We start from the raw sequence: 27,040 nt of genomic DNA, 5'->3' as shown, positions 1-27,040 counted from the left end.
TTTTATATATAGATATTACTATTTTTGAAATATTTATTAATAAAACTTACGGATCCGGATATCCGGACTTAAAAATTAAGATATCCGGATCCGGATCCGGCTTTGACGGATCCAACATTTTACTATCCGGATCCGGATTCTGCCCCTCCGGATATCCGGATTTTCGGATCGGATCCGGATCGAATCTCGGATCGAATCCGGATCTCGGATAAAAGTCCCAGGCCTATCAGTACATGCATAGCATAGAAATTAAACTATTTAAAAAAAAAACTTGCAAATACTTTTGGTATCATCACAATCTTGCACATTATTGTCATAAGCATCGTGGGGGAAATAACAACATACTTTTCCAAAGTCGTGTACTAATTAAATTAGTGAACCGAAATACTCCTTGTGAACCGGGCTGATCCAATTGAATACTCATATTATGTTTCAAATTAGTACTGAATCAAAAACAATTGTGAGCTTAAAGAAAATGGGCTTTAGGAAGGCCCAAAATAGAGTCAAAGATGGACCAACGGCACAGAGATCTCCCCGCCTTTAAAAATCACGACGGAGACGAACTCGAGCCACGACGGTTCCGAGAGAGAAAGAGACGAGAGAAAATTTTCAAAAATCAAACATTGCAATAGGAGAGAAACAGCAAGAACCCTAATCGATTACAATAATTGATTCGTTCTACTTCTTCATCGTTCCTTCTCCACTGAAATGGCGAGTGAGAGTTCCCAATCTTCCTCGCCGTCGCCGTCGCCGTCGCCATCTCCATCTCCATCTCCGTCGCAGGGCGATACGTTCGTAGGAAGCTTCATCAGTCTAATTTCTAACTCCGAGATCCGTTACGAAGGCATTCTATACCATCTCAACGTCAATGACTCCACGCTAGGTCTAAAGAAGGGTACGGATTCTCGATTTTGCGAACGCAGATAGATTTACATGTTCATGCTTGTGTATTCGTAACCTGGGAAGCTAAGTAGATCTTTATCACTTTGTTGGCGTTTGGAGTTATCATTTCTATTCTGATTCCTTTCTTGTTAGTGATGATACTCTTGTGTTGCTTCTTGAATGTGTTTTGCACTAAGATCTTTATTTGCGTTTGAAGTTATCATACTGATTCTGATTCTGATTCAGTTCTTGTGAGTGATTATGCGTGTCCTTGTGTTGAATGATAATAGGGTCGTGTGTTGCTTCTTGAATGTGTGTTTGTTGCAGTAAGATCTTGTGGAACTGAGGGGAGGAAGAAAGATGGGCCGCAAGTTCCGCCATCTGATACAGTTTACGATTACATTCTTTTCCGCGGAAGTGACGTCAAGGTTTGTGTTCAAGCTCTTACCTTCTTATACATTTTAATGTTTTTAAGATTGTATCATTGTTTAGCCATTGAAGGTTGGTTATATTGCATTCTTATGTTTTTCTAAGTGACATGGTCATTGTTTAAACTTTGAAGGTTAGTTATATTGATCTGTATGATTCTTGTTTGGTATATTCAGGATCTGCAAGTTAACCCTTCTCCATCTCCACAACCAAGACAGCAGATTCAGCGTGAACAAGACGTTAATCAGGTAAAGATATTCATGTAAAGCATGGATAATGATAAGTTGTATGTTCGAACTATCAGATTGCATGATTTTTTTCGTTGTCTTATTTCCTGTTTCTTGTTTACAGGTCTCTCATGCCAGGCCAGCTATGAGCTCCCCTCCTGGATATGATAGTGGTTATGGCATGGGGAGAGGAGCACAATGGGTGCAAACACCTGCTTTGAGTAGTAAACCGGTTCCTGCTACACAACATTCACCAGTCCCTTTAGGCTTCCAGCCTCCTCCATCTAATGCTGGAACAGAATCACCAGCAAGCCTTATTGGTTCAACAAATAGTTTTCAAGCTGCTCAAAGTAATGCTGGTATGTTTATGCCCATGCCTTCTTTTGTGCAAGGAAACAAATTACCTTCCACTGGTGTCCCTCCTGGTATGATGCACCAGGCAGTTTCATCATCTTCTATGAAGCACAATGATCCTCAGATTATAGATATGTCTGCTTCACCAGTTATGGGATTAGTAGATGATACATCACAGGTTGTTACTCGTACACCTGACGTTGCTTCTAATCAATCATACTCTTCTCCCCTTGGTCAAGCACAACGCCATACTCCACCTGACCTTGCTTCTTCACAACTTTCTGAAGCACAGCTTTCTGCTCCATATATTCAGAACAGTTACCCCATTGCACCCCAGGCTGTTGGTAATGGTGTCTATGACTCTCTGTCTAACCATCATAACCGATCGATACCTTATAATATACCAGCTATGACTTCTCACTCAGCTCCTGTAGTTCCTGGTCCGTTTTCAAATTCGCCTGTGTCATTTTCTGACATGAAGCCATTACTACAATCTAGGCAGATGGTCAATAGGGGTCAAGAGATGTTTGTTGCAACTAACCCGGTATCAGTGGGTGTGCCATCTCGAAGTCTTGCTGCCACATATCAAGAGCCATTGCTGCCTCTTGCGGCTACAGCTCATCAGGTCTCTCTCTCTCTCTCTCTCTCTCTCTCTCTCTCTCTCTCTCTTTTTTGCTTTTAATTCCGTTTCTGACCATATGATGTTTTTTCGTGATCATCGCACCTATGCATGACTTCTCATGGCTACTATGCAGTTTCATGATTACATTGGTTCTTAAATTCATGATGTCGCTACCAGTGATGATCATTTAGCTTCATATCAAGCGCCATTGCTGTTTGTATCTAATTAGCAATACAGTACAATACATGCCATAGTTGCTAAATGTGTCCTTCCGGTTCTAAATGTGTTGCAGTCTCGGATCCCCAGTTCTAGAAATGAGTTCACTGAAGAATTTGATTTTGAGGCAATGAACGAAAAGTTCAATAAGAGTGAACTATGGGGTTTTCTCGGTAAAAACAATCACAGGGAAGAAACCGTAGTTGAGCCTACCGAAGAAGGGAAGGCAAAGGTGTGATTCTCAAGCTCTTGACGTTATCTTAGTTAATATGATCTATATGATGTTTCAAGCAGCAATTAAACATTATTATTTGCTTTGTTGCAGCCTGCTTATAACAAAGATGACTTTTTCGATACAATCTCGTGCAATCCCCTTGACCGTGTAGCAAGAAGCGGACAACAACAACTAGACAGCCAGTTTCCGGAGCATATGAGACAAAATCCTGAGGTTTGTTTCGTCCTTTCTGTATTCACCAACCAAAAGTTGTGAAACTTTTCATCCTTAAATTGCAAATAGTGTTTATTTGATGGACCCGTTTTGTTCTTATTTCAGGCATATGGTAACCATTTTCAAATGCCACTTCAACCACAACCGGGCCAGGGTGCATATCTCGCTGCACAGACCAATTACAGAGGCGGATATGATAATAATAATAATAATTACAACAACAACTACTACTCGAATTCTGGCTATGGTTACTACTCTGGTGGGAGAGGCCGAGGCAGAAACACTCATTTCTGATTCTGAATTTCTGTTTTCATTAAGAAGGGATTTGCTTGGTCACTCACACTTCCTTCTCTTAACCGCTGCCTTTGAATCCCAAGATTTGATGGCATATCATATTGGCAAGTTCATTTTCCTTTTTTTCTGTTTGATGAGCTTTAGCCTCTAGGGAGAATGTTATTTGTTCTTCAATGAAACAAAAAAGTACTATGAACCTTTTGGTATATGCAAATCTTTAATTATATACTCTTCATAAGACTTTTTTCTTCCTCAAGTATGAAAATATATTTTAAATGTAAGGAGAAAATTTAGGAAGTATACGCATCTTTATACAATTACGCATGCTAATTGCAAAACCCATTTGTGCAGGAAAGAAATATACCAGGACTTTAGCTCACCAAAATAAGGTTAAACACGCAGCCCTTTAATTCATTTAACCTCTCTTAGAAGCTCACCACAAACCCACAAAAGAAAAGCCAAGAACTTGGTCCCAGCCCGGATGCTGTCTCATCGATTCCTAACCAAATTATTTTAGGTGATGAACATCAAATTTTCCTTCGATTAATAAATCAAAAACATTATTATATAATCAACTTCTTATTATTAATAGAGCTAATCAACACAATAATAGCACAAGGTTCTTTCCAGCATTTGACACCTCAACTTTTTAGAAGTCCGAGTAGGTGACATGTCAATAAATGAAAAAAGTTATAGCACCAATAAAGAGAGAGAGAGAGAGAGAGAGAGAGAGAGAGAGAGAGAGACGTCGTTGAAGAATGATGCCGAAGATGAAGCATCTTTTGGAAACTCCACATCGGAGGAAGTAGTGGCGTTGGCTGCGGATTCGGAGACCATCACAGGTTAGACGAGTCGCCTAGACCGATGATCGATCCCGCCCCTATTCAGTAGCTCTAGCTTGAGCCCATTTCTTACTTTGTATGTCTCTTCGTTAGGTTTCGGCAACGTCTAGAACGTGATTTTGCGGCGGCTATGGATGGTGTTTATTTCAATTTGACTGAGGAGAAAGTATCAAGCCCATTTAGCTATGGCAATCAGCTTGTCTGATCCTGATCCGACAGAGAATGCAGATGCAGCTCAGCTTGATGCTGCTAAGCGGATTTGCCTTAAGGTTAACGCTCTGGTCACCAACACAAACTTGAACCAGAAAGTGAAAGATGGTTTTTGCGATGTGTATGTGATTACATCTAACTTTATTTCACAAGGGAGGATACAATGTGTATGGTTTTTGATGTGTATGGGATCTTCAAGCGATCTCTGTTTCAGAAAATGTAGATTACAAGGTGATTTTGAATTTTTGGTGAACCGGTTTATTGATCCTGAATTGAAAGATTGGAGAGTAGAGCATTTATTTTGTCTTTGGAATGTCCAGATTTTGTTTATGGTTAGGTGTAAGTGATTTGACTCAGAAACTGCAGATATAGTTGTAGAGTATATGGGTGGCCCCGTTGAGAATGCGGATGAAGCATTGAGAAGGTGGATGCATCGAAGCTATGAATTAAGGAATTCTTTGAACACCACTGTTATTCCACTTGGACGAGTTAATTTTGGTCTTGCACGTCACAGGGCTTTGCTATTCAAGGTTATAACAATTTGTTTTTATTTAATTATTTACATTATATCAGTTTGCATATTTTCCATATTACAAGTTACAATGAAATATGGAAGACATAATGAAATGTGCAAACTGATATAATATAAATAATCAAAGTTTCTACGACAAAAATATGGAAGATAAGAGGTTGCGGAAATAGAGCAAGAGGGAGTGTGGCATTGACAATGATAACAAAATAATTTTTGTGAAAGATACACGAGCTTCTTTATAGTAAATATAGAAATGTTACACAATATATATGGGATTAAATTTATAAATCAAAGTGATATATTCGAACTACAAAACTTCAAAAAGAAGTATACATACAAGTTAATAGTGATATTCTTTTATTTTGAAAGGTTTAGGTTTATATCCAAATTACACTAAATATGAGAGTTGATACCAAATACAAAATAATAAACATGTTCTTGATATTATGAAAGCACATATTTACTCTTTGTTTAAGTTTTAGTTTTATCCATTTTAAATATTTATGTTCAAAACTTTTATACTAAATTAAATATATTATTCTTTTGTTTAAATTATTAATTCATATCAGTCGAAATATGATACTAAAATAACAACTAGAAACAAAATATACGAAGATTCCGCGCTATTATCTAGTAATCTGGACTATGGGAAACTTATTAATAATACATTGAAAGTATAAGGAGACATGGAAAAAATAAAAATATTAAATAAAAAACATCAAACGATAATTAATAAACAAACATAACATGAATACAAAAATTAAATTAAAAATATCATCTGGAGTGCCTTATTTGGTAATCCACTCTAGAAACTATTGTTCTTACTTGTAGAGTCGGCTGTTGTTGGACTTGCAGTAGGACCTTCTTCTGCAGATTGGAAAGTGGTTACCTCACCTTGACTACTCTCACCATTCAACATCGTCCTTGCCGCCGGCAAAGAAACAACATTACTAACTTCATCATCAGGTTCGTACACCAAACTGAACCCACACTTCACAACTTCACACTGTGGAATCTCTTCACCAGCCCCATCAGTCACTTTGAACCTAAGGACAGCTCTAGTAGGAACACATCCTTTCTTGAACTCTACTTCTTGACGTTTCTTGATGTTTGACCAACTTATATAGCTGATGAAGACATGGTCTGACTCGATATTACGCGGCTCATTTTCAACAGGAATGCTAAACCGGCTACATGGTGCATCTAAGTCTTCAAACTCACAGGTACATTTAGCCAGGATGCGGCTGCTCTGATCTCTGCAGTCACGAAACGAGACAATGGCACATAGATATATTCCTAGAAACTTGTTGTCGCACCAATGTGGAGGCAGCTTTGGTTCTAACACTGAACCATAGGCTTGGTGACTGAACCATGCAGGTACTTCGTATCCAGGATAGCAAGTCGAGATAAAATTCTGCTAGGAGAAAAAAGTAAATTAAAAATAAATAAATAAATAAATATATATTATATCAGAAAACCAGAAGATTTTAAGACTTGAAGAAAAAGAATAAAAAAACAAGAAAAAAAGAATAGACTACCCCATTGTGGTGATCATCTGATGAGACTAGCTGGCATTTTCTCCTAACGTGGGATGCAATTTCATTCTTTGCAGCCTCATTGAGTTTACAACATTTAGTGAAGCTGAAAGTGAAAGTGTTGTGAATCTGTTCTGTTGGCACAATAAAGGCTAGAGGACTCGAGACTGTTTGCAAGGAGATGCAACCATGTGCATCTAACCACTGGAGATTTGGTGGAAGCGTCGAAAGAGACCTGAGTTTCTCACAAGAGTTCAAGTCCAACCATTTGAGATGATACATTCGACTGATGTCAGATCCTAAGCTGCTGATCACACTATTTCCGCTAAAAGATATACGCCTCAGAAACAACAGGCTGTTAATACCGGGAAGTATCTTTGGCACCTCTAAGATTGAAGTCCCATCAAGTAGTAAAACCCGGAAATTTTCCATGCTGTCTTCAACATTTGGAAAAGTCTCGAGATTTGAACAGCCAGAGAGAATCAGTTCTTCAAGAGCTTTAAGCTTTCCTATACACTCTGGAAGACTCCTCAGCCTTTTACACTCCTTTAGATTCAATAAGACAAGTCTTTGAAGCTTCACAATGTCTGAAGGGAGATCCTCTATTGCAGTTCCATCCAAGTAGAGAGATTCTAGATTTTCGGAAATTAGCTGAAATCTATAAAGCTTTGCACAGCTGCTGAGGATAAGAGTTTTCAATGAACTCAGATTCATCTGCGGAAGATGCGAGAGACTTGTGCATCCTCTCAAGTTCAAGAAAACAAGACTTTCCATTGTTTGCATCTCTTCAGATAAACGTTCTAGGCTTGTGCAACCTTCAAGATTTAGTCTCAAAAGATTTGGGGCCTTTGAGAACCCTGCCAACGTCTGCAACTTTCTCGAGTTGTTAAGATCCACCCACTTCAGTTTCGGTGTATCCTATTAAAACCATATGGAATTACACCACCAGTCAGTAATGTATGCAACTCTAACAATACAAAAGGAACTAAGACCATATGACATGTATTACTCTATTTTCTTTTATAAAACAGAAAAATTATAAAATATATGAGTTTTGACAATATGTTGGTATTTATCTTGTACCGAGTAGTACAATATTATCCACTTCGGACCTAAAACACTAGCCCGCATAGATTTATTTTTAGCTTTTCTGCCAAAAAATCTTGTATTAATTAGACTTGAACATTTCTTTATATATTAGACATTATTTGTCTAAATTTTCGATGTGGACTTTGATTGACATCTATTACAATAAAGCAGAGAAATACTATTTTCCTCTAAATATACGTGAATGATATTTTTTTTCGAAATATAAAAGAAAATAGCAATCTGTATTTTAGAGTAAGGTGAGTTAGAGAAGAATGTTTTCTACGATAGTATTTAGAGTCAAATATAAAAGTGACATGGAGATGTCCTAACCTTATAAGCTTTCCAAACTTGTTTAATCTTGCTGTAAGGCAGCCTTAGATCAACAAGATTCTTGGGGTTGAAGTCAGATGGAAGTTCCTCCAACGGGAATTTCAGCCAGTCCAGGTACCGGATCTCTTCCAGAGGTAATGAAAGTCCATCAGGGAAATTTAACTTGCAGTCGCCTTCACATTCTCGAGGACAAGTAGAAGTGTAGAATTTAAGGTACCATAGATTGCACATTTTGGCAAAGACCCAACTGTATAAAGGCATGTCCGTTACTTGAGACATGTCTAGAAAAATGCCTCTCACAGATGTCACAATTTCGGTATCCTAAATATAAAAGAAAAACATAAACTCACTTATCATATTGATACCATAAAAATATAAACTCATTGATTAGCCTCACCATCTTGTCATGCAATGCAGCGACAATGTCTTGACATTTCCACAGCCTACTTTTTTCTTCTGTGGATGATAACGAACAAAGTTCCATGCCGAATGTATGAAGTAAATCATGCATCTCTACGCGTCCGCCAGATATACTAATTAGAAACTTGTAGGCAAGATCCGTTATCTCACTGGCACCTTCAGAGGACTCATCATCATGATCCCCATGATCCAGTAAGCTTCTCGCATAAAACTCGTCCTCTGATCTGAAGAAACACGCAATGTCAAGGAACGCATCCTTCTCCTCTTCACTAAGCTCATCATAGCTTATCTTCAACAGATCTTGAATGCTCTTGTTGGAACATGTTGTCAATGTATTAAGCCGTGCTTTCCAGAGCGTCTCCCCTTTCCCACAAAGTTCCTTACCCAATTCTCTGAGAGCTTTTGGGTTGCCTCTAACGTAATCCACAAACACTCTAGACATTTTCATATAATCTCCCATCTCGGGATTGAAACCCCCTAAAGCAAAGAAGCTGAAGTACATCAACCCATCTCGAGGGTTCAATCTTGGAACCACGTAAGGATTTGGATCTAAGTCGGCGATCAATGCCCTGTCACGGGTTGTAATAACAATCCTGCTTCCTTTCTTGATCCAGCTTAGGTCCCCAAGAAGAGTCTTTATATGTTTTTCGCTACTCACATCGTCTAAAACAACAAAGACTTTGTTCACGACCAGTTCACTCTTCAGACAGTCATACGTCGTCTTATCAGTTATGTTTGTCTTTGTCTTCGGAAGTAAGTCTTTAAGGAACGTCATCCTCAAATGGCCAGCATCCGTCTCCTTACGGATCTTCAGAAAATTCACGCAGCGAATGAACTTGTTTTGATACCTCTTGAACAGCTCCGTTGCGAGAGTGGTTTTGCCAATACCAGGCATCCCAACAATTCCCACAATTCTAGTTTCGTCGCTGTAACCGAAACCAAACTTTTCCTCGACTTGCTTGATCCGATGTTCGATTCCAAAGAGACTAGCCACTTTCTCTTCTCCTTCCATACTACATGGAATGGTGCTGAGCCTTTTCATGACCTCGACCACGACTTCCTTGACGAAATCGGCCTCACTTCCATAACAAGAGAAACCAACTCAAATAAGATAACAATAATCAAATACTATTAAAACATAAGTATAATTTGAACATAACCTTGATGCATTGTGTGATATTATCAAATTTGGACTCATAAAATAACTAAAAAATACTTATACAGATTTTTAAAATTACTAAAGATTTATTAATATCAAATAATTAAATAATTATTATGCATTAATAATAATTTAGTTTCAGTTTATATACACAATATAAACTTTATAATATTATATATAAATTACAGCATCATTAAATATTAAATTAAATAATAAATCTAGGTAAATAACTTAATCTATTTATAACAGTAAATTAAAAATATATACACACACAATAACAAAAATTCCTAGAGCTTACAATATACTTTAATCTAAAAACTATTATAAAACTAAATATTAAATCAATGCAAATTAATTATACTCTATAATTTTTTTTTTTTGAAATTAGATATTAAAATTTATATAAATATATTTACAGGTAAAATTAAAATATTTTAAATTAACTAAATTTACATTAGTTTGTAGTATAGTGGAATGGGTTATGATTGATATTCATGTTTATCACCACTAAAGATATATTTTCAAAAGTATCTCTTCAATAAAAGGCAAACGATTTTTATACCTTTGTTCTATATATATAATAAATAATTATTTAAATAAAAAAAAACTATGTTTTCGAATTATTTTTTTGAATTTTTTTTCAAAATTTCTTTTTAAAGGTCGATAATTCTTTTTGAAACTTTTTATATTTTTTAAGTATTTATTTATATATTTATTAGAATCCTAAATTTCACATTCCAAAAACTTTACACACCCCAACTCCAAACTCAAAGTCTAGATTAGTTAACCCTAGGGTTATAAAAAAAATTTCCCTATTTAAAAGTATAGTTAAAAATGGTTAGTGTAAACATGAAAAAATATTATTATGAATGTATTATTTTTGCTAATTTCCCTTGATACTTTTACTATTATAGATTTTTGGGAAATTACCACAAATACTACATTTATAGTACCACTTTTCATGTTTACACTAACCATTTTTACCCTCACTTTTAATGAAGGGTAAAAGACATTTATATCCATACCGTTAACTAATCTAGACTTAGGATTCAAAATTGAAGGGTGGGATAGGTTTTTTGAAATGTGAAATTTAGGATTCTAATAAATATATAAATAAAATTCTTTAAAAAAAATATTATTTAAAAAAAAATAGTTCAAAAAAAAATTAATGAAAAAAATAGTTTCAAAAAAAATAGTTTAAAAAAATTCGAATTTGAAAAGTATAATTCAGAAACATAAAAAAAATATTTTTTATTATTTTTTAAATTTATTTTTAATTTATTTAAATAATTATTTATTATATATATATATAAAACAAGGATATAAGACTCTTTTTCCACTTAATGAAGAATATATTTTTGAAAATGTTCTTTTAGGGTGGTAAAAATGAATAATAGTATCATGAAAGTGGTAAACATGGAATTCTCCCTAGATTTTTAGGAGTTATTTCATCAATCATACAATATACTAATTAAATACGAGCCAGTTTTAACAAATATATTAACTCATTTATATTAAAAATTATAGATTAAAAATTTGACCAGTTCGAAACATGTTAGAAGATGTATTATTCGATTTTAATTTTAATATGTTAAAAATAAATTAAATCAAATGTAAGACACAACAAATAAATGGATTATTCTATATCAAATTCTAATTATCATATAGTTATATTATATGTAATTTTATTTTGACTATAAAATATTAATTAAAAATAAAATTTTATATGAACACATGTTATTCCGTAAAACAAAAAATATTATATAGCAACACAATACATATTAAACATACAATGATTCTCTTATTAAAAGTAATTTTTTAAATTACGATATTGCGTCATAACTATAAAAAATTTATAAAAATTAATTGGATAAGTATAATTTTTTTGTTGCAATTTATATTAAAAATAACTCTTCACAAACCTAAAATATTAATTTATTAACATCTTAAAATTAATGCTTCACAAATTTATGACTAAAATATATTCTTTTACACATATGATAAAAAGGAAATTGCCACAAACACCACATTTATAGTACCACTTTTTATGTTTACACTAACCATTTTTACTCTTAGTTTTAATGATGTATAAAAGACATTTATACTCCTAGGGTTAACTAACCTAGACTTAGGGTTTAGAGTTAAAGGGTGGAGTAGAATTTTTGGAATGTGAAATTTAGGATTTTAATAAATATATGAATATACTTAAAAAAAATATGAAAAATTTTAAAAATAGTTTCGAACATAATTTTTTTTTTTCAAAAAGAAATTTTGAAAAACAAAATGCGCAAAAATTTCAAAAAAAAAAATTATAAAAACATTCGAATTTGAAAAAGTATAATTCGAAAACATAAAAAAAAATATTTATTTCATTTTCTATTTATTTATTTAAATAATTGATATATATATATATATATATATATATATATATATATATATAGAACAAGAGTATAGGAGTTTTTTGTCACTTAATGAAAAATAATTTTTTGAAAATGTCTCTTTAATGGTGGTAAAGATGAATAATGGTATCATAAAAGTGGTAACCATGAAATTCCTCCATGATAAAACTAAAAATGACATTTATCCATAAATTATTTTACTTTAAAATATTTAAAATACAGAATATTAATCATAATATTTAAAATACAGAGTATTGTTAATAATAATAATAATAATATTTTATATAAAACCTAAAATACATAAATTATGGATGCAGTTATAATTTATATTATATTAATTTTGTAACAAAAAAAAAATAATCATGTGCTTTTAAAACTCATGTCAAAATCTAGTTATATTCATAGTTGTAGATAATATTCTACAGTGATTTCACAAAAAAATATAGCAAATTCTCATTTCACCTAAATCATCTAAAGATGTACTAAAAACATACCACATCAACTTCTAAATTGAATACACACCCTCTTATTGTTTTAAATCAGATACTAGTTATTAATTTATAATTTAAATGGAACCATATATTTATATAAGAGTTTTCGTATATTTATTATCAATAGAATTATGTCTTAAATTTTAAAATTTTTACTACATCTTTTTGGTCTTATACCAAAACCAAAAGCATCACAAAACCAAATTAACCAAACCAAAATAGAAGTGGAAATTTTATTGGCTGGCAGCTCTTATGTCCAAAATTCTGTTAACCGGTCAGTACTATTTGATTTCCATCCAATAACTTTTTTAAAATAATTTAGTAAAGGTTTAAAATCAAATATGAAGATTACCATTTTTCTTCTTAAATCCTATGTCTAGTTTTAAAATATTTAAAATATATGAATTTATAAATCAATTAAAATAATTTCAATTTTTGGGAATTTTAAATAAATTAAAAATCAAATCTGGTTTACCCAATATTTAATTTTAATCTAATTTAATAAGTATTTGGTTTCATAACTTTATAGCTGTTTTAGGTTAAATTTGAAATGGACATTGTTATTTTAGTCAAAATTTACAAAAATGAAAAAATTGGTCGAATGTCAAATTTCTAAAAAAGATTTACATTCTATATGGTTCATTACAAGTCCTTCCATGCTTATCTTCATTGCCACATCAAAAGTTGATAACATGAAAGCATACCAAGTTACCAACCACCCTAATCATAATATGCAAGAGGCCTAGAGACATTCTGCATTCGACTATACATGCTTAAGATGTCTAGCTACCAACAAAATTTTGTTGAAATGAATTGAATACCTAAAATGACATAGACTATAGTTTTTCCCCTATAAATAATTGTTTTTTTCTTTTCTATAACTAATTGTTTCCCATAAAAGAATGTCATATCCAAGGATTTCCATCAGAGAAAATAGCACATTTTCAAACAAAGGGATCCAAAGCAATACCTCTGTTCCTTCAAAGTCAAGCCCATCTTTGACTTAATACACTCCAATGCCACCTTCCATTTCTCCATAATGTGAGTCTGCACATTGCTATGAATCTCACGTGCATCATAGAAAAGTTCTTCTAACTCAATTGGGTTGACCTTAAAGAATATGGGAAAGGCCACAAGTTTCTTTTCTTCGACACATTCTTTGATCTTCACCAGCTCGTTCAAACACCATTTTGATTCCATGTACCTTCTCGAGAACACGACCAACGCAATCTTTGATTCTTCGATCCTACGGAAAAGAACGGTTAGATCTTCTCCCCTCATTTCATTTTTGTCTATGAACACATTGATCCCAGCGTTTTTCAATGCAGTCTCCAGATAACTGACGAAACCGTCACGAAGCTCCTCTCCTCGGAAATTAAGAAACACTTGATGGTGCGGAACCAATGGTTCTTGGACGGCCATTTTTAAGGTTTTTGTTTGGATGTTTGGAGACAAGGAGACAATGTGCAAGTGAATGAAAAATGTCGCAGTTTCTTGTTAAGTATTATAGGACAACGGTAACAAGTCAAGTCAACAACATGTAAACTAAGTTCATTCCACGATCAAATTTTCTTGAATCATTCTTAAGGCAGCACATGTTGTCATTTACTTTGGAAAGAAGACTCTGAGTTTCGAGGATTTAATTATATTAATTTACAAATAGGAAAATTCTTTTTTTAGACCATTATTGTATTCAACTATTTTTATTAATTAGTCGCAATATTGGACACCAATATAATGTGCAAGAGCATTGTGGAACGGACTAAAAGACCACAGTCTTATCAAGCCTAACCCACGTCTCCTGTGAAGGTTAATCTTTGAGCTCTAGGAATTTAATTTGCTTTTTAAAAGGTTTTTAGAAACAGACTGCTGTTTCAGAAAGCACACATATAGTTTATTCTGAGAATATACAAAACAAGAGAGAATTTGCTATAATAAAAATATTGAAATACATTGCAAAAACGCAACCACCTAAAAGTAACAATCTTAATGGTAGAAATTGAATTTTATACCATTGATGAAAAGATCGGATTTGGTAATTTCTGATCAGTTCGGATGCAATATAATTTTTAAAAAATCTAAAACATACTTTCCCATTATAAATTGAAAATGTACGTAAAATCTGGTATTCTTTAAACGTAAAATGGAAACAACCTAATAGAATGCCAATTGACATCTTTTATATAATAAAGCACGAGTTATATGACTAATAAAATTTTGATACATGGCTTAACATTTAAAGAAAAACTACAAATGTAGAAAAAAACTTCAATGCAAAAAAAAAACAGTTATTAACGTAACTGATACATATAAAATAAAAAAAATTGATAAACAAAGTTCCTAATATATCTTCCACTATTTCATGATCACACAATTTTAGAAACTGGTATATGCAAAGGAAGTTTGACTCACGATGCTATATATTCATCTCTACCTGCATTCAATGTAATTTTCTAACCAGACAAATCAATGGCTTTTATTCTCCAAGAAAAAAATATTTTAAATGGCTAAGAAAAAACACAAGTTTTCTATGGTGGCGATTAATGCAGAGTTAACCGATGAAGATCGAACTCAAGGTTAGTGAGACTAAATAGTAATACACTCAAATTCTTCAATACTAAAATCATAATTTGCATCATGTTAATCTTTACCTCCTCTAACCTTTTTATAATATTTACCTTTTTTATGTAATACATTTGATCAATAACATTTGATCAATATTATTCTAAAATAGATTAAATTATTTTGGATTTGCTAGAAATTTTTTATTGGTCGTGATGGTGACAAATCAAGGAAAGAATGTAACAAACTCACCTTAAAACAGATTTACAAGCCTCTAATAAACTTGAAAGGCACTACAAGTTAGAAAATGGAGCTTAAATAACGATGGCTCATGTTTACTTTCTATATCAAAACCAAATCTCAGATTAGTTTTCTTTATTTTTAAATATTTTTGTAGTCTTACAGAGATATTATTTATGTTTACTTTCATATCAAAATAGACTTTTTTTTCTTATATAATGTTACCAATTTTTGTAGATTTTCTCACAAACAAAAATTTGAAAATAAAAAATATCATTAGAAAAGAAAAATGAAAAAATACGATTATAAGAAAAAATATACAAGAAATACCAACCTTAGTTATTTACAAAAGCAATCTTAATATTTTAGTAGTATTTGACCAAAAATATATTTTAGTTGTATTTTTGCAAGATATATTTCCCCCTGAACTTTCATATCTGATACTTTTTCATTGTTTTGGAAACGAAAAAATAAATATTTTATGTTCATCTTACTTCTATATTGAACATGTCCGTGCGAAACACGGAGATATACTAGTATGAAATATTTCAATAATATGTATTTGAAAGATAAAGATGCTTCACATCTTATTTTAATTTAAATATAATGATTTGAGTGTGGAAAAAAAACATGCCCTATTAAATTCAAAGTTGAGGGTTATAAGAGCGTCCGCAACGGGGGTTCATCCCGAATCCTTAACGCTAAAGCATATGTTAGTTTTAATATAATAATAATATTTAGGCTAATAAACGTAAGGATTGGTCCGTAATTAGGAGGTTTAAGGACTTAATCCTTGTGGTACAGGACTTGATCCTTGTGGTATGTGGCCGAATTTGAGTGGATCGTTCGTTAAAGCTGGAGATTTATTAGTTCTTTAGAATCAGTCTTCTTCTTCCCCTCAGCGATCGTCGGAGAGATATTTTCCCGTCGAAGAAAATGAAGATTGACGATAACGAAGGCGTCTCAGCTTCTAGAAAGCACCTGGTCTTCGCTTACTACGTCACTGGACACGGCTTCGGTCACGCCAGCCGCGTCGTCGAGGTTTTCCTTCTCACCCTCTCTCTCTCTGCATCATTCTTATCTGTGACTACTGCGTTAGTTCGATCGTGGCTAATTTGTGGCAATTCAGGTTGTCCGTCACTTGATCGCGGCCGGGCACGACGTTCATGTCGTCACCGGCGCGCCTGATTTCCGAGATTCAGTCTCCTAGGCTTAAGATTCGAAAGGTTTCTATCGATCATTTACTTGCTTACTCTTTCAATTGTTTACTGGAAACATAAGGATATATTGATTAATTGGCGATTGTTAGGTTCTTTTGGACTGTGGAGCTGTGCAAGCTGATGCTCTGACTGTAGATCGTCTTGCCTCCTTAGAAAAGGTTTTAACTAATGTGATCACTTGTAAATGATTATTGGTTTTATCTTGATTGCAATTTCCAGTTTATGAGCTTTACACTTTTTTGTGATGCTGCCACTTCCACAGTATGTGGAAACAACTGTGGTTCCTCGAGCTGAAATCTTGAAAACAGAAGTGGAGTGGCTTCATTCTATCAAAACTGATTTCGTGGTAATTAATTTTTTCTTTTCATACAATCTCTCGGCCCATCGTTAACTTATCTTGGACTTTTGCTTTGTAAAATTCACCTGGAGAATTTTTCACGTTTGTTAAACACAGGTGTTTGATGTTGTCCCCGTAGCGTGCCGTGCAGCGGCTGATGCTGGCATACATTCTGTCTGTGTCACCAATTTCAGGTGACGTTTTTTAATATCCTATTTTCAGTTTTGGTGTATCTTGTTTGGCCTCCTGAGGTCTTCAGCGTGTTGTAGTCCACGTTCACAACCTAGCTTTTGTTATCAGTGTTCAACTCCCCTGTTTTAGAAGAAAATGTTTATAGTGAAAATATAGTTACAAATTGATTTTCTGCCATGATCGAATTGAATAGCGCAAATTGGTTTCATACTCAGCTTGATCCTTGAAGTTAGACTTTCCATTGATTCATGATTGACCAAAAATTTGATGCTGAATGGTTGAGCTAGGATTCAATGTAGGTGACACCATTGCACACATCATTTTTAATTACAATCCTTAACTATTCAAAAAGTAAAAAAAAAAAAAAATTAATATTCTAATCCTAAGGATTTGACCTCCCAGCCTCACAGTTGCGCATGCTCTAATGGAGTTACTCCCACTTTAATTTTTACTACATACTCAAGGATTTCTGATTATAGTTTTTAATTTCGATGTATTAGACCATTGTTTTTAGGTTGATATATTAGATCGTTTTAGGTGGCATAATATACTTGGACCAATCTTTGATACTAGTGTGTCCTATGCAAAAACACAACTTCTTGATAAATATGTTCACTTATGTTCGGATACCCGTTCAGATATGCAATCTATTCTAATTCAATACTCGTTCATATTTTGGTTTAGTTTCGGTTTTGATCCCAGTAAAATTCTCAGGCCTAAACCAGTCCCATACGCTTTAATGAGATACTAGTTTTTTTGGGTCTACAAGTTGGTTTTCTCTACTACCAGCTTGAAGAACACAGAGAACAAGTGTGTGCCGAGTGTTCTTCTTCCTTCTTCCTCTCCTATCCTGTGTTTTTCAACCTGTAACAAAGAGAGAAAATCTGTAACGTCATCATCACCATACTGTGAAATAGTGGCCAAAAGCCCCACGTAGATGTATGCACGATTGCGAGGAACTCGTTATAGTCAAGTTGTGTTATATAGTGTTTACTTCAAATTCATGCTGTCACAAAACAAGATCGATCAGTATTTGATTGCATAAACAAAATACAATTTTGTATTTTGTATGTACTTTTGCCACTAGTCTGTTTTTTTTTTTGGTAAAAGCCACTACTCTGTATCTTAGCAAAAACATGATCAATTCTAAATGGATCGTGGCAACAAAGCTACTTTGCCATTATTAACTTCTTGAGCTTTTTTTGTTTGTTTTTATCTTCCTCTTGCTCATAATATATTCTCAACTATTACTCCTATTTTATTGTTTGCTTATTCTTTTACCCTTCATTAATATACACAAGTAACACAACTTGCGTAATCTCAGTTTTTTTTTTTAAAATGGATGCATTCAGAACAGCTGACTCAATCCTCCACCTCATTGACTCGGTCATTCGAAAACGGATTGCGAGCTACAGACTGGAAAACCCTGCCCTCTCCTCTTCCCTTCTGCAACGATGGCTAGCCACTCCTGCAACTCCTGGTGTCTAAGTATCTCGTCTGTCTCTTTGCCTCCTACTTCGGTTTCATCGAGTTTCTTTGATGTGTGCCTTAATATTATTGGGCTATCGCTCATCGATATTTTGTTACTCCACTGGGTTTCTGTAACCCTCTTAACAACTAGCCTGTATATGGGCTTGTAAACATTTGTATTTTCTTTTCTTTTATTTAAGCCTTCAATAAAAACAACACTTGCGTAATCCCAAAAGTAAACGTCTTTATATTCTGCCACTAGCTTATGTTTTAAACTTGTATATTCTTCTCTATTTCCTTTTAATTTTTATTATATGGCCGTTGTAGTTACGTATGAAGCTGCAAATAAACTTCTTGGAAAAAGCATTATTCATCTTAGTTCTCATGGTGCTAATATTAAACTTACAAGTGTCTGCTAAGACTTGTTCAAAGAGATAGAGTCTTACCGTTCTAAAAAGCAACCATTTCAAATAAAAGTCCAATTTATTATTAAAGACAAGTTTTACTAAGAAATATGAACAAATATTTCCCACCATGGAAGTTGTTTTTTTAATATAAATTATTTACATCACCAAGTTGCGAGCTTTGTTAAAACTCTGATGTTCACCATCCCATGTTCTCAGAAACAGAGCATTCACAAGAAACCCCAAATCTTAAGATATTTTCAAGTGATGACAGCTTGCAACAAGGTCAAAATCAGCTTCGACAGGTCGGATGAGACAATACGATGCTCCCTCGTTCCCCATCTATCCGCTGCTTTTGGTCGTAAAGGCATTTCTGTGCTCACAGATAAGCATGATGAATTTTGCAAGTGCATTGCTTCTGTTTTTATTTTCTCTAAGAATTACGTGTCCATCAAGGAATCTTTGGATGATTTCTTTAAGACTAGCCAACGGAGACATGACAAAGTCCATGTCGTGGCCACTGTCTTTTATGGAGTCAATAGATCAGAATTGGAGGGAAACTTCGCCAAGGCGCTCTTTGAGCATCCTACTTCATATCAAGCAAGTCAATTGCGCAGCGCTGAAGAAATCATAACTCTACCTGGCCACGAAAAAATCAATAAACAAAGGTTAGCAACACTGTTTTGTGACTTGCTTAATAATTCTTGTAAGCTATATCTTCTAGACATTATTTGAAAAATTATTTTTTTCAAATTTGCTATATGTCTTCCTCGTCTTCAATGTCAAAAATGATATAATTTCTAAAAATTATGACATGTACAATGTTTTAATAAAAATATATGTTTTGTAAGATTTTTGAAATATGATAATGATTAATATCTCATATATTAAAGTAAATTGTCTTTATAAAGATTTATTTTTGGTATATTTTTTGAAATATGGTAATGACTAATAATTTATATATCACCATGAATTAAAGTAGGGCAATTCTCTCAAATAACACTTTTTAAGTTTTTGTCACAAAAATAGTCATCAGAAAGAAAATGACCAAAATAACCCATTTTTATTTTGAAATTTTTAATATTTATTTTTTATTTTTATATTTTGAAACTATATCCCCAAAACCACACCCCTTAACTCTAAACTCTAAGTCTAGATTAGTTAACCCTATGGTAAAAATATATTTTTATCCTTTAATAAAACTTATTTTGGTCATTTTCTTTATTGAGGTATATTTTTATGACAAAAACTTAAAAATGGCTATCATAGAGAATTTTTCATTAAAGTATATATATCACATAAATAACTAATTTTATATATTATTTTATATTTATTTATTTATTTATCAAAATAAATTGTAAATGTGTCTTAACAAATGAAAAACGAAAACAGTACTAATCAGATCAAAATTCTGTAGATATGTAAATACTTGAAACTGTATTTAAATTAATTGATTCATTAGGTTAATTAAAAACTGATTTTTAGTATTTTAATTAAGACAAAAAAGTGAAAATTTTATTTATATATTAAATAGACTATTAATAACACAAGGTAAATAAAATTGTTATCTAAGAAAATGTAAATGTATTTTGTTAAAATACAAATAAATATACATTTAATTTGCTAAAAAAACTGGAAGAAAATAATTATTATCTTTTCGAACGGCATAAAAAAACTTCAAATAACTTATTACATAAGGAGCCACATGCTTTCTTTATTTCGGTTATTTAAAAGTAAAATAAATTAAATTAAACTTAAGTTGGTATATGCATATTAAAAACAAGTAACTTGTAAAAATTATATGAATTAATAATACTGAAATTATGATATTTTATTAATTTATAAAGTTATTAATTTATCAAAACATTCTTTGTAAATTCATATATAAAAATATGTCATATTATGTAAATATTAAAAATTGTCCTTATTAGATTATTTGGTGTATAGAAGATTTATATCATATTATGTAAATATTTTTAAATGTAATCCGGTAAAATAATATCAACATATTTTCAAGTGTTAACAAAAAGTAGAGAGATACTTCATTGTGAATAAAAAACAAAGAATATAATGTTTTATTTGTATTTAGGACAAATGATTGTCAAGTATACAAATAATATACCACCACATAATCACACAGCTGGACAAAAATAGTATATTAAAAATTATACTAACTTTATTGAATACATGACAACATTCTTGAACTAATATGTGTTATGTTGTTAACCCCATAAATATGACTTTGTACTGGGAAAATGCGTTGGATATGGAATTTGATATCATCCAATGGAAATTTCTTTAAGACCGAATCATTACAAATAGCTAAATGATAAAAATAAAATAAACTCACATAGATCAAGCATTCAAAAGGCAATGTTATATATCAAAGAACATGAGATAATATGTTACAACATGTTTAAAAAGTTTAAACATCATGGAAAATTGTTGGATAACAAGTCCAATACACATTTATGGCTATGAGAATTATGTTGATGTTGTTAGAAACATAACACATATTAATTCATAGATTTATTATGTGATTCATATAGTTTGTGTAGTATTTAATACAATATTTTTGTTTATATGTGTGACTATGTGGTGGTTTGTTTGTATAGTTAGTAATCATTTTTCAAAATTTTATTATTTTATCGAACTTTATCATATTTTGTATCGATACAAGACCGATTATTAATATATAAAATATTAATTTATAAAGTTTCTATTGTATATGAAACTTGATCCAATGTTAAAATAACTTGTATTGTTTTTATACTCCAACAATAACTGTTTCTTGGTTGTTATATAAGATCATGACATAGTAAGTCCTAATACCAATACTTTTTCTCTTTTAGTGACTGCGAATTTGTGGAAAAGATTGCTACTGATGTTTATGAGAAAATCTTTCCGAAAGAACGAATCGGAATCTACTCAAGGATGCTTCAGGATATAAGTAACTTGCTATGCAGTCAACAATGGGGAGTCAAAAGCATAGGGTTTTGGGGCATGCCAGGCATAGGAAAGACGGAGCTTGCTAAAGCAGTCTTTGACCAAATGGCTAGTGACTATGAAGTAACTTGCTTCCTCCAAAACTTTCATGAAACTTTTGAAACAAAGGGACTTTACAGTTTGCTGCAGGAACATTTCAAAAACCTTACAAATCAAAACATTCCAAAAAGAGTTCTTCTTGTTCTTGATGATGTAAGGAATCATCTATACGCAGAGTCTTTACTTGCTGAGCTTCCCTCGTTTAGTCTTGGAAGCCTGATCATCATAGCCTCCAGAGATGACCAAGTCCTTTCTCAGTATCAAGTCAATCAAACTTACAAAGTTGAAGGATTAAACAAGCTCGAGGCTATGCAGCTATTTTCTTTGTGTGCCTTTGAAAAAGATGTGAAAGAGACTAATCTTCTTAAAGATAATTCTATGAAGGTGATCGAATACGCTAATGGAAACCCTTTAGCTCTAAGAGTATACGGAAAAGAGATGTCATCACACGAGCAAACAAGTCAAAAGGAGACTTTGTTCCTCAAGCTCAAGCAAGATCCTCCCCATCAGATTATGGAAGTAGTCAAGAGTAGCTATTATGCACTAAATGATAACGAGAAGAACATACTTGTGTATATTGCGTTTTGCTTCACAGGCAAACATGTTGAAGATGTGTCGAAACTACTACAAGACCTTGGTTTCTTCCCAGAGATTGGGATCGACCGGCTTGTGGCCAACTCTCTGGTGACTATTTCAGAAAACAAGTTGGAAATGCATAACATGATTCAGGGGGTAGTCAAGAAAATAGGGAGGTGCAGTGAAGACTCCAACACAAGTTTCAAATGTGTATTGGTAATGTCTTATTCTACCATATTTTTCAACCAATTATCTTCTACATCATCCATAAGCTCTTATGTTATGTTATTTCAGGGCACTACCGACATCGAAGCCATATCTCTGGATGCATCTAACTTAAACCCGGATGTGGAACTTTCTTTATTCAGATCTATGTACAACCTTAGATACCTGAGTATTTACTATAGTAATCCTGGAAAACATGGCAAGGCCCTTGAGTCTTTCTCTCTGCCTTATGGGCTTAGATTTTTCCATTGGGAGACTTACCCTTTGAAATCTTTACCTCAAGATTTTGATCCAAGCAACCTTGTTGAACTCAACATGCCTTACAGTCAACTACAAACTCTTTGGGGAGGAACCAAAGTAAGAAAACTCCAAATAAAACTTAATTATATATTTCCCTTATTCGTTTACTTCAACATGTGTTTCTCTTTGTTCAGAACCTTAAGATGCTGAAGAGGATCAACCTTAGACATTCTCGGAAGCTGCTCGAAGTTAATGAACTTTCAGAAGCTCGAAACCTCGAGCAAATTGATCTCTGCGGCTGTAAGAACTTGCAGAGTTTCCCATCCATTCGTAATTTGCATAAGCTCAGAGTTGTTGATCTCCCTAGTTGCATAAAGATCAAAAGTTTCCCTGAGTTCCCATCTAATGTCGAATTAAAATTCGAGGGATCACCCATCAAGACCATGTATCCTCCAGTCCCACTGATCAGAGTCAAGAGCTTATGCGAGTTCCTAGACAATCCGACAAAACCCTTGAACTTCGAGCGTCATGGTCCCTATATCTTAGATATTCTGAGACCAGGAAGCTTCTTGAATAGCCAAAAAAGGATAACAAATCCAGATATGGTGGAAACACCCCCTACATTTAAAGATATAATGTGTGAAAAAGCAATCTTGATGAGCCAATGGGCGTTGGAAAACCTAAAAAGTTTTCGAAAAGTGGATTTCTAAAAAGCACAAAGAGGATATAACCGGACCAGATTCAGTATATAAATAAAAGTCTTTTCACCGTTCCGTGTCAATGTATGACTATAACATTGTTCTGTTTGAGTGTGTTCAGTGCGCTTATGTTGTTTTAATAACCGTACTCATCACATGTTTTATTCGAGTGTTTGTTTTTCTAATTATGTGTTTGTGGTTGAACTACTGAGCCTTCACTTGTTTTTTACTACCTTGGAAGATTGAACCAGCACTAAGAATCAACAGTCCTTAGTTAATCATGTAATAGATTCAAATAGTTTTAAAAGAAAGGTTACTAATCCTTATCACAGTCAAATACGAGAGAATAAGAGTAGTTTCAGCTGGTGAATCCCCCAACGTGTTTTAGAGAACTAGAAAGAAAGATGGAGTGTCTCCGCAACCAAGAGGACTTTAACTCGATATGCCCCAAGCCCTCTTAAAAAATCCCCGTATGTCCCTTTAATATAATATATAATTTCTTTCTTATTTTTTTTTTTAAAAGGATAATGTGGTTAATGAGTGGCTAAAGACGAATTGCTCCTTGATAAACTAGAATATTTACACGGCCCAATCTAAAGATCCGACCACCCAAACCCAATCACCAAAACCGACCCAATCTAAAGCTAAAACGACCGCGTTTCGTTCCAACTAAACCCATTGAAGCCCTCCGACAAGAACTAACCAATTTTTTTCCCGAGAAAGTTTTTCTATAACGCTTTCTCTTCTTCAATTTGTGGATAAACAAATAGGAACTTTCGATTCGTTTTTTCTTCTGTTCGTTCGCTGACCGACAAGATATCAGCCGGGACGTGGAGAGCGGCCGAATCCTGATTATCAGTCGTACCAGCAGAATCATCAGAAGCAACAACGGCAACAGTGGTCACGTCGCGCTGGAAACGATAATGAGTCAAGAAGACGACGTCGACGTCACTCCTTTAAGTCACAATCCTTTCTCTTATCCTCAAGGTATGAATCTCTTCTCGTTACTTGCCTACCCTCTCTCGTCACTATCGGTTCACAGAGAGAAACATAAAAGGTCTTATCTTTGGGCGGAGAAACCAATGGGATCTCTCAATAGTGACTGGTTTTTGCAGAAAATTGGTCAAATCTGGGTCGAATCTAACAATTGTGAGTTTTATGTGTGTTTGACTGATAGCAGAAATGGCGACGACACAACTTACAGTATCACCAGTTACTGTGTCGCCAAGAGCTTAGCCTCGAGTGCCTAGTTTGGAACTTTGAAACCAGGCACCCTTAAGCAGAGCCAGTTCCGTTCTTTGGTTGTCAAAGCTGCTTCTGTCGTTGCTCCTAAGGTATGTACTACTTGCTCATTTGATTGAACCGGTGAAAAAACGTATCTGAATGTTTGGATTTGCTGTTTCCATAGCTCTGGCCAGATGAAAAAAAAAAACATAGCTTTAGGTTATTTTTACAAGGTTGGTTTGTAAAGATATTTGGATACATTCCTTCTCCTTTAGTTATGAATTATAAGTTTTTGATTGTTTCTTGTGTTATTTACAGTACACTTCAATTAAGCCAATGGGAGATAGAATTTTGGTGAAGATCAAGGAGGCAGAGGAGAAGACAATGGGAGGTATCTTACTTCCATCTACAGGTCAATCGAAACCTCAAGGAGGTGAAGTCGTTGCTGTGGGTGAAAGGGGAATTATTGGGAAAAACAAAGTTGATATCACTGTCCCTGTAAGTAAACCTCACAATCCCCTTCAAGCCGCTGCTCTTTCTTCGTTTGCTTCGGTTTCATGCTAATATTGGCCTTTCTTCTTGTGGTGTAGACTGGAGCACAAATCATTTACTCCACAAGTACGCTGGAACTGAGGTGGAGTTCAACGATGTGAAGCATCTCATTCTCAAGGAAGATGATATTGGCCTTTCTTAGTTGTTTATCTTTTATTTATGTATTTAGGATGTTATTTAAATATTTTGGATGTTTCAAATTTGGTAGGATAATGCTTTTGAATGTTTAAAACTTGGTGTGGTGCATGGATTTACTAGTTCTACTATGCCCAAAAATGAGTTACTCTGATAACTGGATATATTCGGTTAACTATGCCTAAAAACCACTATAAAATGAAATACCATAAATCACATGTAAACCACTAAAATATATAATATTAAAATAAGGGAACTTTTTTACAAGAAAAAACAAATTTCACTTGTAAAACGTGCAATCGTCATAAATAGATTTAATATTATATTTAACACTTAGTAATTCATGGTAATCTTCAAGGAGATAGTAATACTACTTTACACATAGTAATACTTTGGCAATTTTTACGTTTATCTAGTTAAACCATGACAAAAGAGAAATTTTTGTAGTAAAACCAATGATTTTACATTATGATTATTGGTAAAGAAAACATTTGCAGCAAAAATTTGCCAGAAATACGTATTTCGTTAGATTCTCCTTACAACAGTCTAACCATCCACATAATAACAATGAAAGTTAAGAAAGTTTTTTTTAGAAAATGATAAGTTTTCTTAAACTATTGAAAATAATCATCAAAAAATAATTTTAAATATACATATTTACTATATATGTAGTCCATTAACACAAATATATGGGTTCTATATACTAAACATACGTACTACTTGCAATATATATGGTAGTCCGAATAACACATAATAAAACCAGTAATCTTAGTAGTCCGACTTACTCATAATAAAACTAGTAATCCTAATAGTCTGAATTACACATAATCTACTTTGTCTATATCATTGTTGAGCTCCACATGTGGAGCACTTATACACTGCTCATGATTAACTTTTTTTTTTTTGCTAACTAGTTTATGATTAACTCGCAGTAGATAACCAAAAACATCTTCATCATTCCAGATATATGATGGCTTATTCGAATACAATACCATTGAAAAATAACTAAGCTTCGCTCCATCTTAGATTCATCTACCTTTAACTTTCTGCAAATACACTCAACTAAAGCAGAGTATGTGACCTCCTCCACTGATTTCTTCAACACAATCGTGTGAATTTCATCTCCTCCTTCACCATCTCTCGATATCCATTTTATTTCAGCTCTATCCTTCATATAATATCCCCCGTAATCAAAACAAATGATTGTGCAAGGCGGATTTTGTATTTTTCCTGGAATAAAATAGAATATCATTAGAATTATCATTATTAAGATGCTTAGAATTAATTCTCACACCGTACAATCTTCTCTTACTAATACTAATTTAATTCAGTACTATACATAGTACACTACAAGAAAACAGCGGTATTCTGACGGACATTCCGACGGAAAATGAAATCCTCGAAATATCCCGAGGAAACACAAAATTGGGTTTCCTCGGAA

At 33.3% G+C, this 27,040-nt stretch overlaps 3 protein-coding genes across 4 annotated transcripts; 2 read left to right on the top strand and 1 right to left on the bottom strand.

Annotated features, from left to right (window-relative positions):
• The first annotated feature begins 564 nt into the window (after positions 1–564).
• Positions 565–3,698, top strand: LOC106313459 (decapping 5-like protein). Its single transcript, XM_013751263.1, has 7 exons — positions 565–895; positions 1,210–1,310; positions 1,488–1,559; positions 1,663–2,517; positions 2,807–2,962; positions 3,056–3,178; positions 3,284–3,698. The coding sequence occupies exons 1-7, from the start codon at positions 709–711 to the stop codon at positions 3,470–3,472; spliced, it is 1,683 nt and encodes a 560-aa protein (XP_013606717.1). The 5' UTR covers positions 565–708; the 3' UTR covers positions 3,473–3,698.
• Positions 3,699–5,861: 2,163 nt separating this feature from the next.
• On the bottom strand, positions 5,862–13,901 carry LOC106314483 (disease resistance-like protein CSA1). The gene is made up of 5 exons (XM_013752351.1): positions 13,450–13,901; positions 8,408–9,509; positions 8,011–8,331; positions 6,595–7,509; positions 5,862–6,470 (listed from the first exon to the last, which is right to left on the bottom strand). Exons 1-5 carry the CDS (start codon positions 13,899–13,901, stop codon positions 5,862–5,864), a joined length of 3,399 nt encoding a protein of 1,132 aa, XP_013607805.1.
• A 5,242-nt stretch (positions 13,902–19,143) lies between these two features.
• LOC106317713 (probable WRKY transcription factor 16) lies at positions 19,144–25,714 on the top strand. 2 transcript variants are annotated; one of them, XM_013755478.1, is made up of 7 exons: positions 19,144–19,572; positions 21,757–22,741; positions 22,820–23,107; positions 23,185–24,675; positions 24,869–25,022; positions 25,231–25,410; positions 25,503–25,714. In XM_013755478.1, exons 1-4 carry the CDS (start codon positions 19,172–19,174, stop codon positions 23,698–23,700), a joined length of 2,190 nt encoding a protein of 729 aa, XP_013610932.1. In that variant the 5' UTR covers positions 19,144–19,171; the 3' UTR covers positions 23,701–24,675; positions 24,869–25,022; positions 25,231–25,410; positions 25,503–25,714. The 2 variants fall into 2 exon arrangements, with proteins under 2 accessions (XP_013610932.1, XP_013610933.1); XM_013755479.1 differs by having other exon boundaries at positions 24,866–25,022.
• The last annotated feature ends 1,326 nt before the right edge of the window (positions 25,715–27,040 follow it).

The sequence above is a fragment of the Brassica oleracea genome, chromosome C9 (genome assembly GCF_000695525.1).
Source record: "Brassica oleracea var. oleracea cultivar TO1000 chromosome C9, BOL, whole genome shotgun sequence".
In the NCBI taxonomy this organism is placed as follows: Eukaryota; Viridiplantae; Streptophyta; class Magnoliopsida; order Brassicales; family Brassicaceae; genus Brassica; species Brassica oleracea.
Note: the sequence above shows the minus strand (reverse complement) of the source record. Positions and strands in the feature narration are given on the sequence as shown.